Below are 14,296 nucleotides of genomic sequence, written 5' to 3'. Positions count from 1 at the left end.
AAAGCCTACAGGATTTTTGAAAGATGACAGATAAGCCTCACAGTGGGCGTATGGGCCAGTTGACTACTTAGTTTTATGCTTTTATAAAGAGTAAGAAACTTGTCTTAGCTTTCTCTTTCTGGATACACCTTTCTTTCAGTCACTCACGTCGAAATGCCATCTGCAGACGCAGAGGACAGACTCAGGGCGGCCGCACGGGCGGTGAAGGCTGGGCGGACGGGGAGGGAGGTCAGCAGGCAGGCGCTGGCGTGTGGGGGACGGGCAGCAGGGCCCTGCGCCGCTCAGGGAACTGTCCAGTATCCCGAGACAGACCTTCATGGAAAGGAGTGTGCCTGTGTGTACCAGGCACTCTCTCCCTCACTGCAAATCGTCACTGCTTTTGTCCTCCGCTCAGGTTTGTTTAGAACCACGGTGCTGAAGGTGCAGAGTGGCTCCCGACTGCAGTGCTTCCTCCCTGTGGGGCCTTTTTCCTCCCTGCCTGTCTCCCTGCCGTCTCCCCTGAGCACGGTGTGCGAGGCGTGCTGCAGACAGCCCCCGTCACAGCTTTTCCTCTCTGCTTAGGCTAGCGTCCCCCTGCACGAGGGGCACCTTGCCCACACATGAGACAGGTGGCCTGTGGTGAAGCTACTTGAATTATTCCTCATCTACCTTGCTTTTTCTTTTCTTTGTTCATGTGGTCTAGATGAGAGAAAATGATAAGGCCTACCCAAGGCATACTTGGAAATATTTAGTGCTGCTAAGGTTTTTGCAGCTCTTTGGGGATTATCTGTTCTTGCTGTGTGCTTAGGCGTCCCCATGATGTCAGTGAGAGCTCTGGTTGGAGCGAGTCTGGAATCTGGTCTGTGGTTTCAGAGACACAAACACCGTGCCTTCCAGGGTGCTCTGTCGTCAGATTCGCGTTGAAGAAGGCTGCAGGCCTCGGGCTCAGAGGGGCCGTGTTTATTTAGCCCGCTCTGTGTCTAGGTGCAGCCCCCGTAACCCTAGAGGGGAAGAGATGAAGGAGTCCAGCAACAAGGCTCCAAATTGGGCTGGATTTCTGGGGGCAGGAGGGCTTTCCTGGGGGCTCAGTGCTCAAGAATCTGCCTGCAGTGCAGGAGAGGCAGGTTTGATCCCTGGTCAGGAAGATCCCCTGGAGAAGGGAATGGCAACCCACTCCAGTGTTCTTGCCTGGAGAATCCCATGGACAGAGGAGCCTGGTGGGCTACAGTCCATGGGGTCACAGAGAGTTGGACACGACGGAGTGGCTAAACAGCAGGAATAGCAGGAGGACAGAAACCACTTCCCCCCGGCCCGCCGTCGAGCCCCCCCCACCCCGGCCCGCCATGGAGCCCGCCCGGCCCGCTGTCGAGCCCCCCTGCAGTTGGCACAGGGCCGATGCATAGTGAACACTCGAGCGCATGCTTGTTAGTGTGAGTGAGTATATCACTGCCGTTCTTGCTCTTCAGTACATCTTCAAAGCAAAATACATTAGTTGCTGTGTGTTCCGAAGACTCATCTTTAACTATTTGCCTTTTTTTCTCTCTGTATGACTGAGGAAAATGAGTTTTAAAGGATTTCCTGAAACTGTACAGAAGCAACCATAAGAAATTTGAAAGACAGTTATTCTCAGCCTGTGCCTAACCGCATCAGAAGGGATCTTCACAGCCTCTTGGCAGCTGTGTGACCCAGACAGCAGTTTCAAGTCTGCTGGTATTTTGCGCAACGTTCCCGTGAAGGTCAGAGCGGGCTGGCCTTGTCTGTTTCGTTCTTACTGCTCGCTTGTGCATCTCTTCCTGGGAAGGTGACCGGGAGGAGGTCTTGTTTCCATTTAGACAAGGGGCTAAGATATTAGTGAGTCGTGAGTGTCTCCCTGTGATGTCAGGAAAGTGGCTTGGGGGCGGTTGAGGGGCGTGTGTCCCGTGTGGGACTCTGATTCCAGGGTCATCAGGGACAGCCTCCCCACAGCTTCTGATGACCTCTGTTTCCTAGGGTGAGCTCCTCTTCACCTCCAGGTGGTGACACTTCCTTCCGCGTGCACAGCCCAGACCACATCCTGCTTCCTGACTGTGGGACCCAGTAGGGGAGGTGTGAAGGGCTCGCTACTCCCCAGGCGTGGTCTGCAGCCAGCCCTTCCCACCCCGAGCTGGCGTTCCATCTCTTTCCAGAGTGCATCGACCTCTTTCTATCCCTTTAGCTGCTGCTTTGGTTTTTGTCATCAGAAGACCCTCCACAGTTGTCTGGAGGGCGTGAGTTAAAACTCACCATGTGTTTTAACCCGAGATGCATCACCCTGCAAGTATTTATCGAGCAGCTACTTTGTGCCCCTGGGATGCCACGCCCTTGCGTTCCCAGCCAGAAATGGTTTGGAAGCCTGGAGAGTCCTGACTTCTCTCTGGGCAGAGCCAGACAGCAAAGATGGAGCAACACTCAGCGGCCGTTGTGACTCCCGGGGCAGACTCTTGGGTCAGCAGCGTTATGAATGATTTTCTTTGGAGGGAGAAAGACGTTAGATGCCAGAAAAGCCTTTCACCTCCTCTTAGTTGACTCCGAGGGAACTGGTTCTTTTGGGTTTGAGCTGGAAGTCTGCCACGTCACAGATTGGTTCAAAGCGACAAATACGGGTCTTTTCTTACAGTGGACTCTCTGTAAGCAGTGGATGGTCAAGGCCCATGCGTACAGGCAGAGTAGCCGGCACAGAGCCCAGGCTGTAAAAAGGAGACTGAGGCCACGTCTGAGCAACACCAGAGGCGGGAGCACTCAGAACTGTGGCTGTGCTTCATTGTTTTCAGCTGAAATTAATTACTGAGCGCTTTCAGATGACTTAGGCAAAGTAGGGGCAGCCTCATTTTCCCTCCCTCCTTCCTTCCTTCAAGAAAAAACCTTGTGTGGAAATATGTTTGAAAGTCAAGTCATAAACATTTAAATGAATTATTACTGTTGTTTTTTAAAGACATCTATATCTCTCACGTTTGCTTCAGGGATAAGCTGACTTCTCTTCTTGGTAAAGTGCCACTTAGGGCAGCCTTCGCTTTTACTTTAACGCATTCTCCAGAGCAGGAGCCGGGCCGTCTTTATGGCGGGGGCACACTGCACGGAGCTGTGCGCGAGGCCCTGTGGGTCTAACGTGTCTCTCTCTCATATTTCTGAGCTGTGACGTATGTAACTGGGGTATTTCTAAGCGCCTCTCCCGTTTTCTTCTTCACCCTCCCTGTGCCACAGTCAAGGAAATAATGCTGCTGCGGATACCGGACGTCACTGTGTTTGGCTTGAGGACATCCAGGCTCTGACGGGAGAAACCTTCCGAATGGATAAGAAACCGGATCCTGCCAACTGGGAGTACAAGTCTCTTTACCGAGGAGACGTTGCCAGGTGTGTGGGTGCCGATGGGTTTCTCCGGCCGCCCCTGGTGGGGAGGGCCCTTCTCTCAGCTCTGACTCTGTCTCTGCGTCCCCCCAGCCGCCCCACCTTTGCCTCTGCGGAGCTTTATCCATTGCTCAGTTGTTCAGGCTTACACAGTAGCAGGTGAGTAATCTCACGCTGTAAAATAAAAGCTGAAACCTGGAGATCAGGATCCAGGTTGGATTAGTCTTATTCGGCCGTGGTGCTTGGTGTAGCGTGTGGCCCGGTAGGTGTTCAGTGAATGTCTGTAGATTGAATGAGTCTAAAAATACCTTGAACTGATTGTGACTATCCATAAACCATTTGGTTTAATCTATACGCCTTTCTTAAAAGTTACAAAGCCTTTTATTTATCCAAACCGCCCCCCGCCCCACACATGCCATTTTTAAAAATGACATTAAGTGAAAATGACTTTTTCAAAATGCTTCTAGCATATGTCACCAGATAATCATAAAAACAGGTGATGGTATTTGCTTCAGTAATGACTTTAAGCTTTTTTCTCTATCGTGTATTAACGCATATATGTGGAATGGAGGAAAAAATAGTATAGATGATCGTATTTGCGAAACGGAGATACAGACAGAGCGGACATTCGGACACCACGGGGAGGGGTGGTGGGGAGGAACCGGGAGACTAGGCTGGCGCGCGCCCTGTGGATGCTGAGTCTGAGCAGGCAGCTGCGGCGAGCCCGCTGTCCAGCACAGAGAGGCCCGCTCAGCGCGCTCCGCCGACCTGAAGGCGGGGATCAGAGAAGGACGGGCACGTGTGCAGGTAGGCGGCTCCCTCTGCGGCGGAAACCAGCTCCGCGTGGCGCAGCAGCCGTGCTCGGTGAAAGGGGGCGCTTTCAAAAAAGAGGAGCTTTTCTCTAATCTGGCAATCAAAAACAGTTGAATCCCCAGTAAGCTCTTCAGACACTTGGTACTTTGTAGGACGTAGTGAGCAATGATACGCAGCCTCTCGCTCCCAAACAGCTTAGTTGGAAATGGAAACTGAAGGCGGAGAATCATGGAATATACGGCCCAGAGGAGGCCTTGAAGGTGGTGGCCGTTCTCCATGGGCTGATTGCCTTTTAACGTAGATTTTCGCTCCTGCCCCTTTGCCGCCCCACCACCTTGTACTGAGGTGTCACTCAGCATGACATTGTGGCCCCCCACATAGGCAGCTCCAGCTGTGACTCCCTTCAGGGTGAGCCGGCGTCGGTGGCTTTTGGTGCGTGTTCGCAGCTGCATGTGGCCTACTGCATCCTCACGGCAGGGGTCAGGGGTCAGTGGCGCTCATAGTGCGCCTGTGTATTTTGGAGGGATGCTGACACTCCCTGAAGTCCCCTGTGGTCCTGATGCCTCAGTGTGGAGAGTCCCAGCAAGCGCTGGCAGGCATGGAGCAGGCAGCACCAGCTTGCACCTCTTTCTCCCTGGAGTTGTCCTGCCGACTCACAGCTGCTCCAGGAGGAGGGCGCTTTGATCTTACCCAGCCGGGGAGAGGAGTCTCAGGGATGAAGGATCATTGGAAGGCCATACACCAGGAAGAGAGAGAGTTGGGATTTACACCCGTACTTCTCTGGTGCTCTTCCACCATCCCCAAAGAGGAGACGGGTTCTATGGTAGGACATTTTCTAGGTTGGGAAACAGACGGTGCTGGTTCTCCTTCTGACTTTGCCATTGACTAGTACCATAATCCCAGGCAAGTCACTTAACCGCGGGGTCCCCCGCTCCCGGGTCGGTGACTGGTACCCTGTTGGGAATCCCGCCACACGGCCGGAGGTGAGTGGTGAGTGAGCACAGCTTCATCTGCTGCTCCTCAGTGCTGACCCATCCCTCCCGTGGACAGAGAAAAAGTCTTCCTGGAGACGGGTTCCTGGTGCCAAAAATGGGACCGTTGACTTAACCTTTCTGAGCGCCTGTGTCTTCATTTGTAAACTGGAAATTGTAACTCCTACTGTGCCTCACACTTAAATATCAGAAATATTTGATATGGAATTAGAAATTGGTGTGCAAAGATAAAGGCTTACTATCACAGTACTAGATTAAAAAAAGGAAGCAATATTAACAGAGAGTGGCTCTTGAACCTCTGCTAGTGAATGGCCCAGAGCTGAGGAAGAGAGTGACTGGAGACAGCTTCATTCATCTCAGCTGCAAAGAGACGACTCCAGAGGGTGTAGGGCATTGGTGAGAGTTCCTGGAAATGTGCTAACGCTCAAGTCAGGCAAAGTCTTGCTCAGATGAATCGCCATACAGCTTCAGTATCCAGATCTGGGAAGGTGGTGGTCCCGCTGCACGCTGAGCTGGTCAGGACGGTGGGAGTACGGTGTCAGGTCCTGAATTTTCACACTTGTTAGGAGAGATCCTGACGAACTACGAGCATTGACAAGACGGTGAGCAGACACGTGGCTAACCCTGTCGTGCGAGGTCTAGGTGAGGGCTGTGGGTCGCAGCCTGTGTCAGGGGTAAGGTCACTGTCCCGTAGGCTTTGCTGCCCTTGGGAAGGTGGGTTGGCAGTGTCCTGTGTAACTTGGCAAGCGGCACCAGGACCGGTGAGTGGAAGTTTGGCTCGGCATAAAAGCAGATCTCAGAGTGTGAGCATCCCAGCGATGGCGTACAGCATGTTGAGGCATTGTGGTAAACGGGGCAGGCTCTAAAGTTAGTGTGGAACAGGTCCAGGTTACCTTCGGGAAGTTCCCTAGAACTAATACACTGTCTGTCGGGGAAGTTCGGCTATTTCCTTTCCTTTTTTTTTTTTTTTGCCGTTTTTGGAAGAGTTTGTTGTTTCTTTGGCTATCCACCAGCTGAAATAGTTGGCTCTTGTTTAGGAGCCAAGTTGTATGAAATGATAAGTTATTATAAATAATAATTGATTATTTATCCTTACTGTGTGGCTTAGCCCTTTACATATATAAACTTTTTTGATCATCCTAGCAATTCTGCAACATAAGTTACTGTTACAGTCCCTGATTTGCAGACGAGGAAACTGAGGCACAGTTTGTTTTTTAAAACTTGATTACGGTCACCCACCTTAGTAAATGAAGCTGGAATTTGGACCAAGGCAGTCAAGACTCTGAGAAGGCCTGTATGAACTGAATTCTCCAAAGGAAAGGCAGGTTATGTTGCCCAGCCCAGCTCCCTCCGGGACCCAGGCCCGCTGAGTGGGCTCAGGGCAGAACTGGGTGCTTGATTTAAACGTATTCTCTTCCCAAGCTTGCCCTCTTTTGTTTTCTCGTTTCTTTTCTCTCTCTCTCTTTTTCCTTCTGGTGACTAAATGCCCAACGTGTGTGCTTAGTTTCTAGTCCTGTCCAACTCCTTTGCAGCCCTGTGGACTGTAACTTACCAGGCTCCTCTGACCGTGGAATTTTCCAGGCAAGAGTACTGGAGTGGGTCGCCATGCCCTCCTCCAGGGAACCGTCCCGACCCAGGGGTCGAACCCACACGTCTTGCCTCTCCTGCATTGGCAGGTGGACTCTTTACCACTAGCGCCATCTGGGAAGCCCGTAGGTGCCTATATCTGATTTTATAATAGGTTTGATATCATTCACTGAACCTCCAAACAAAATGGGTGTCACTACCTCTGGAATTATTCAAGTGAAGACTAGCTGATTATTTGATAAGGATTTTATAGGAAAAGTGCCATTATTGGGGGGGAACTATTGTATTAAATTACATCTGAGGTCTGGTCCAGTAATTTAAGATTTTGTGATAAGTGATAAATTGGGTAGAACCTAAATGTCCGACAATAGGGAAATGGTTAAATAAATTATGGGACACTTCCAGTGAGCCAGTTTGAAGTCAATAAAAATCGTTGTTTCTAAAACTAATGGTTTGAAGAAATGCTTAAAAGTAGGGAGAAACGCCTGAAGCTATCTATTAGCTGTTTAAAAACAGGATGTGTAAACGAGCGTGCGTAGCACACACGCGCGCCGTCTGAGTGTCGACGCTTAACAGCTGCATTCTCTTTTCTCCTGTATCTTCTTCATCGAGTTTGCTACAAAAGGAAGCTCTAAAGTCACCTTTAGAAAATACAGTTTTAAAGTCAGAAAACTCAGCAAACATTTTTTAAGAGATTGCTTGAATATCTAAAACACTGTTGACTTTTAGTGAAAATAGTAGTTCAATTCAGTTGCTCAGTTGTGTCTGACTCTTTGCGACCCTATGAATCGCAGCAGGCCAGGCCTCCCTGTCCATCACCCAAACTCATGTCCATTGAGTCAGTGATGCCATCCAGCCATCTCATCCTCTGTCTTCCCCTTCTCTTCCTGCCCCCAATCCCTCCCAGCATCAGGGTCTTTTCCAATGAGTCAGCTCTTCGCATGAGGTGGCCAAAATATTGGAGTTTCAGTTAGAGCATCAGTCCTTCCAATGAACACCCAGGACTGATCTCCTTTAGGATGGACTGGTTGAATCTCCTTGCAGTTCAAAGGACTCTCAAGAGTCTTCTCCAACACCTCAGTTCAAAAGCATCAATTCTTTGGCCCTCAGCTTTCTTCCAGTCCAACTCTCACATCCACACATGACCACTAGAAAAACCATAGCCTTGACTAGATGGACTTTTGTTGGCAAAGTCATGTCCCTGCTTTTTAATATGCTATCTAGGTTGGTCATAACTTTCCTTACAAGGAGTAAGGGTCTTTTAATTTCATGGCTGCAGTCACCATCTGCAGTGATTTTGGAGCCCCACCCCGGCCAAAAAAAAGTCTGACACTGTTTCCCCATCTATTTCCCTTGAAGTGATAGGACCAGATGCCATGATCTTCATTTTCTGAATGTTGAGCTTTAAGCCAGCTTTTTCACTCCTTCACTTTCATCATGAGGCTCTTTAGTTCCTCTTCACTTTCTGCCATAAGGGTGGTGTCACTTGCATATCTAAGGTTATTGATATTTCTCCCGGCAATCTTGATTCCAGCTTGCGCTTCTTCCAGCCCAGCGTTTCTCATGATGTACTCTGCATAGAAGTTAAATAAGCAGGGTGACAGTATACAGCCTTGACGGACTCCTTTTCCCATTTGGAACCAGTCTGCTGTTCCGTGTCATAGTCACTGGGGAGAACAGAACTCGTTTTTAACTTAACGTTTATTTCTTAGGGCAGCGGTCCCCAGTCTTTTTGGCACCGGGGTCCAGTTTCCGCAGACAGAGGTGTGAAGGGAGTAGTTTGGGGCTGACCACGCATCCTCGGTCCTGTGAGGATCCCATGTCCTGGTGCTGCTGGCTGACCGCAGGCGGAGCTCAGCAGGGATGCGAGCGGTGGGCAGCGGCTGGAAACAGGGCGCGCGTCGCTCGTCCGCCCGCCGCTCAGCCTCCCGCAAAGTTCCCTCAGGCTCCTTCTCACTGTGTCCGCAGCCCTCCTCCCAGAGAAGGCCGCTGTGCTGAGCTCTCCCACCCGCGAGCAAGCTTGTCTGTTAGGGTCTCATGTAAACGGACTCGCGTAGCGTGTACCCCTCTGTGTCCGACTCCGTCCCCCCGTGTCGGGTTCCCGAGCTTCGTCCCGCCGGGGCGCCTATCAGTGCCTCGTTCGTTTTTCCCAGCGGGAGTGTCCATTGGCGGCCACCCCCCCGTTTATCCATTCTTTGTTGGTGGGACCTGGCCTTTCTCCAGAGTTTGCTCTTATGAATAAAGCTGCTCAGAACGCTTGTGCACAGCTCTTTGTGTAGGATTCTGGTTTCCTTTTTCTGGTAAATACCTAGGAATAGCATTGCTGGGTCCTAGGGTAAGGTCTGTGTTTAGGTTTTGTTTTGTTTTGTTTTTAAACCGCCAGAACTGTTCCCAAAGTGATGGTGCCTGTTTACGGTCCCACCAGGGGCATGTGAGCCCCGGCTCCCCTCCAAGTCAGTGGCCGGGGTTCGACGTCGCCAGGCCTTGCCTTCATCTTGGCTGTCCTGGTGGGCCTGCGCTCGGGGCACCGCGGTTCTCAGCGGCCTTTCCTTGGTGACTCAGGACGCTGACCACGTGTTCATGTGCTTACTGGCCGCGTGTGTCTTTCGTGCCATTTCTGCTCACATCTTTTGCTGTTTGAATTGGGTTGTTTGTGTAGCACACACATGGAAAAGGGCACAGGTTTCCTTAGCTTTTGTACAGATATTCAGTAGTCATGTGTCTGTAGCTCCGGGGATGCCTACACAGTCCATAAAAGCATCTTAGAGCCCAGCCTCTTTCCTGTAGAGTAGAGAATAGCCAGATGTAATTCTATTTGACACACTTTGTCTCAGGATTAAAAAAGAGCCTTAGGCCTCTCTATTATCTTCTGAAGTAGACAGCACAGAGGAAAAGGGACTGGTCCAGGAGGTGGAGGGCCCGATGTCACCTGAGGCCTCAGCGTCCTTATTGAAGAGCCATCGAGGGGGAGACGATGGCTTCCCCTTGCCTGTCCCACGCGGTGCCGCCTGCGGTGGCGTGATGACAGCGCGGTGCAGAGCTTAGGGGCTGGTAGGCACTAAGGCCTGGAAGACAGGCGTGATCTGAAATTCGCGAGACGCAGAGGAAACAGCAGGATAGAGGAAAAGTCCTCCTACTTCTCTGAGTAGAAACAGTTTGAAGGGAAGGTGAGTTTGAATACATGAACTTAACTGGCGGAACCGGAGTGCCTGCTGGGCCTTTGGTCCGTGGAGCCCGAGCGCGCGTTCTCTCGGTAACCTGTTTTCTTTCTCAAACATTAGATACAAGAGGAAAGGAGACTCCTGCCTCGGCCTCAACCCGAAGAAGCAGTGTATATCTTGGGAGGGGACTTCCACAGAAAAGAGGCATTCCCGCAAGCACGTGGAGCGCTACTTTACGAAGAAGAGCGTGGGGTTAATGAACGTGGAGGGCCTCGCCGTCAGCAGGCAGCCCGGAGCTCCGTCGTCGGAGCCGCTCTCCTTTATCCCGGTGAAGGGCGTGGACGACGCGGCTCCCCCTGCTACCAGCTGGCTGAACCCTCTGGGGATTTATGATCAAGCCACTACGCAGTGGTTACAGGGACGGGGTCCTTCAGAGCAGGAGTCCAGGCCACCAGACTCACAGCCCAACAGAGAGGGCGCGCTCCTCAAGGCCAGGGTGGAGGAGTTTAACAGGAAGGTTCGCGAGAACCCTCGGGACACAGAGCTGTGGATGGCCTTTGTTGCTTTCCAGGTAAGCATCAAGGTCCCAGGTCTCCTGCCTGGGAATGGCGGCCCTAACGTTGGGCACTGGTTTATCCTGCAGCGACTGTTGAGCTCCTGTGAGGAGCCCTGGTGCCGGGCCTCTAAAGGTTAGAATGGAGCCCTCGCTCTGCGTTTGCTCAAAGCCCAGTGATGGAGGCTGATGTGTGAGGGGTCACTGCAGTCTGGGGTGGGACAAGCTGTGACATAGGGGCAGGGGATGGAATGAGGGGGTGACTTGCCACCCAGGAGTGAGGAGTGGCCTCCAAGAGATGGCTAGCCGTGAGTGGAATCGAGGTGGGTGCGCGCCACAGCGGGGAGGCTTTCCTGCAGTGCCGAGAGAATGTGCGGGGTGCACAGGGCGGTCTGTGCAGGGACAGGGTGGAGCCACCAGCTCCCTTTCAGAAATACGCCCGTCTTTCTTTGTCCCGCTTATTTTTGGAGCCACTTACGTAATTACCACATTTGTCCCACATTCAGCTGTGTTATTGGTAAAATCAGCTTTTCAGAAAAGGTTTTCAAGACACTGCATGCTAGTTACCGATACAGAAACCTAAGTTTAAAGTGACGGGGACTCTCTAGGTGGTCCAGTGGCTGTCTGCATGCTCCACAGACAGGGAGCTCGGGTTCAGTCCCTGGCCAGGGGACTAGACCCTGCAAGCTGCCGCTGAGACCTGGTGCAGCCAGGTGAATAAATAATCAGTCCAGTTCAGTTGCGCGGTCATGTCTGACTCTGTGACCCCATGGACTGCAGCATGCCAGGCCTCCCTGTCCATCACCAACTCCCAGAGTTTACCCAAACTTACGTCCATTGAGTCGGTGATACCATCCAGCCATCTCATCCTCTGTCATCCCCTTCTCCCCCTGCCCTCAATCTTTCCTGGCATCAGGGTCTTTTCAAAGGAGTCAGTTCTTCACATCAGGTGGCCAAAGTATTGGAGTTTCAGCTTCAGCATCAGTCCTTCCAATGAATATTCAGGACTGATTTCCTTTAGCATGGACTGGTTGGATCTCCTTGTAGTCCAAGGGACTCTTGAGAGATAGAGAGTGGATAGGGCTTCCCAGGTTGTGCCAGGGGTAAAGAACCCGCCTGCCAGTGCAGGAGGCCTAAGAGATGGGGGTTCGATCCCTGGGTCAGGAAGATCCCCTGGAGGAGAAAATGGCAGCCCACTTCAGTATTCTTGCCTGGAGAGTCTCATGGACAGAGGCATCTGGTGGGCCACAGTCCATGGGGTCTCAGGGAGCCGGACATGTCTTACCGACTAAACTCCCAACCCCAAACACGAGACCAGGGCTGCCAACCTGAAGAGCACTTCACTGTGTGGAGTGAGCAGCCTTGTGGGCCTTATAAGTCACTCCACAAGCAGCGCTGACACCCGGGGCCCCCTAGGTCCGTGTGCCCGTGTGAGTGGGTGTTTTTGTTGTTGAGGACGAGGTCATGAGAAGTCCAGGCCTCTACGCCGTGGAGGAAGGAGAGCCGGAGACACGGAAGCGGTCCCTGCGGCTGGTCCTGGAGAAGAAGCTGGCCGTCCTGGAGCGGGCCATCGAGAGCAACCCGAGCAGCGTGGACCTGAAGCTCGCCAAGCTGAAGCTCTGCACCGAGTTCTGGGAGCCCACCACTCTGCTCAAAGAGTGGCAGAAACTGATCTTCTTACATCCCAACAACACAGCCCTCTGGCAGAAATACCTGTTGTTTTGCCAGAGCCAGTTCAGCACCTTCTCTGTATCAAAAATTCAGAGTCTGTACGGGAAGTGCTTGAGCACCCTGTCCGCCGTGAGGGACGGCAGCATCGTCTCCCACCCTGAGCTGCCCGGCACCGAGGAGGCCATGTTTGGTAAGGAGACGGCCACCCAGTCCAGTGATGCGGGAGGGGCTGTTCTTTCATTTGGCTTCATTGAAAATAGCTTATCTTTGATTTATTTTAGGAAAATCTAAGTTGATAAAGCTTATGCTTAGAAAAGGGTATTATGAGTCCTTTTCATGATGGGTAACCCACTCCCCTGCCCGCACCACCTTCTGGGCAGCGGGAGGCATTAAGCCAGTACAGTTCAGAAAATATCGCCAGACTAGAAGTTCCAACTTTTCCAGTTGTTATTCAGGTAAACGCAGTCTCCTAACTCCTTTGGCTATTTGTGGCCTTATCTGTTGAGATGCCCACATCTCACCCCGTTGTGGGGGCTTAGGCAGTCACGCTGGTAGGGTGCACTGGCTGGCTGTCAGTCACTGATAGATACAGGCTACTGGTGTCATTGTGCTGGTAGCGTTTCCGATAGGTCCCCAAGGAGACTAGACTGTATTACACATTTTTTCCAGTAATGAGATCCAGAGATGGCGTGTTACACTGGAGTGTATCACTCCTGACCTGAATGCTGGGTTTGCCCTTCACAGGCTCCTGTGTGACCTTGGGTAGGTTCCTTAACCCATTTGACCTGTAGTTTCTCTCCCAGCAACAGCAGTCCAATACCTGGTTCACAAGAGGGCTGTGCCTGTCAGCTGAGATGGTATATGGGGAGCCTAGCTCAGGGTCTGACTCAAATCCCTTTGATTTGATCAAAGAGATCAAATTTCTTTGATCAAATCCCTGCTATTGAATATTGCTACTAATTTCTAAAGCTAGAAGAAATATATTGCTCTAGAAATAATAAGCATTTGCATCACTGCCTTAAAGGGGCTCATATTTGATATTAATGTGTTGATATGCTCAAACAGCTTAATGGTATCTCATAGAGAGAATTGTACCACAGTTTAAATGAACTGAAAATTTCAAACATGGAACCCAGATTTGTTTACAGCAGGACCGAGTCTGTGATGGAGATTGCTGGCGAATAATGCCATCTGGTGATCAGCCGGGCACAGAGCTTGGCTCTGATTTAAAAAAAAAATCGACTGCGCCGCCCTTTCCCGAGTTTTTCTCGTAAGAACAAGCTCTGAGTACTTGATAACCGGTATTCAGACCACCCACTGGTCTTGCTTCGTTGTCACTGTTTGTGCTCCGTGGCCGTTTCCTTTAAAAGTGAGAATAGTGCACTGTGATCGCACTACTGTCACGTGGGTCCTTTAAACTCGGGACCTGCTCGCTCGCCGATTCGAAGCTGCGACAGTCAGTGGTTTCGGGGAGAAGGCGATCTGGGTGCCGAGCTGTGCATCTGGGGCTGCTCGGTCCTGCCCAGGAGCTCACCAGGGCTCGTCCCCTTTGTTCTCCCGCCGGCAGCCCTCTTCCTCCAGCAGTGCCACTTCCTGCGGCAGGCTGGCCACACCGAGAAGGCCGTGTCTCTCTTCCAGGCCATGGTTGACTTCACGTTCTTCAAGCCTGACAGTGTGAAGGGCCTGCCCACCAAAGGCCAGGTGCGTGTCCTGCCCGAGTCCCCTGCTCCCATCTCAGCCTGTCCCTCTTCTGGGGAGGGGTGTGGGTAATAGTTGGTGGTAGTATTTTCAAAATATTTACATCCTCCTTACATCAGTTGAGAGTTGTCTCAGAAATATCCGGGCAATCCAAGGAAAAGCGTTGAGAGCAAAAAGACGATCCCTCCACCTCCCGGCTTCTAAAGACTCACTGGTGTTCTTTTTTCCTCTTTACGTCACCCCTGTTTAAAGGCTAGTTACCACCCACCTCCAGGGAAGCAGTTACCATGCCTTTTATTTTAATTTTTCATAATTTTATTTATTTATTTGACTAGGCTTCTGTGGGTGTGGTGCTTCGGCTTCTCATTGCAGTGGTTTCTCTTGTTGTGGAGCAGGGGCTCTAGAGTGTTGCAGCTTCAGTACTTAGAACCCCCGGGCTCTGGGGCGCAGACTCTGGAGCTATGACCCCCGGGCTCTAG

The 14,296-nt window shown here is 51.6% G+C and overlaps 1 protein-coding gene across 5 annotated transcripts in view; it reads left to right on the top strand.

The window, feature by feature from the left end:
* The window catches only part of NRDE2 (NRDE-2, necessary for RNA interference, domain containing), a 46,653-nt gene that overhangs the window by 16,421 nt on the left and 15,936 nt on the right, over positions 1-14,296 (top strand). For all 5 annotated transcript variants that reach the window (XR_011258035.1, XM_069595238.1, XM_069595237.1 and 2 more), the window contains exons 4-7: positions 3,199-3,348; positions 10,016-10,466; positions 11,904-12,309; positions 13,687-13,820. Coding sequence is in view for 4 of the 5 variants with exons in the window: in XM_069595238.1 (XP_069451339.1) it covers positions 3,199-3,348; positions 10,016-10,466; positions 11,904-12,309; positions 13,687-13,820 (1,141 nt within the window). In the remaining variant the exon portion in view is untranslated. The remainder of the gene's footprint in view (positions 1-3,198; positions 3,349-10,015; positions 10,467-11,903; positions 12,310-13,686; positions 13,821-14,296) is intronic.

Source organism: Ovis canadensis, chromosome 7, assembly GCF_042477335.2.
Source record: "Ovis canadensis isolate MfBH-ARS-UI-01 breed Bighorn chromosome 7, ARS-UI_OviCan_v2, whole genome shotgun sequence".
Classification (NCBI taxonomy): Eukaryota; Metazoa; Chordata; class Mammalia; order Artiodactyla; family Bovidae; genus Ovis; species Ovis canadensis.
Note: the sequence above shows the minus strand (reverse complement) of the source record. Positions and strands in the feature narration are given on the sequence as shown.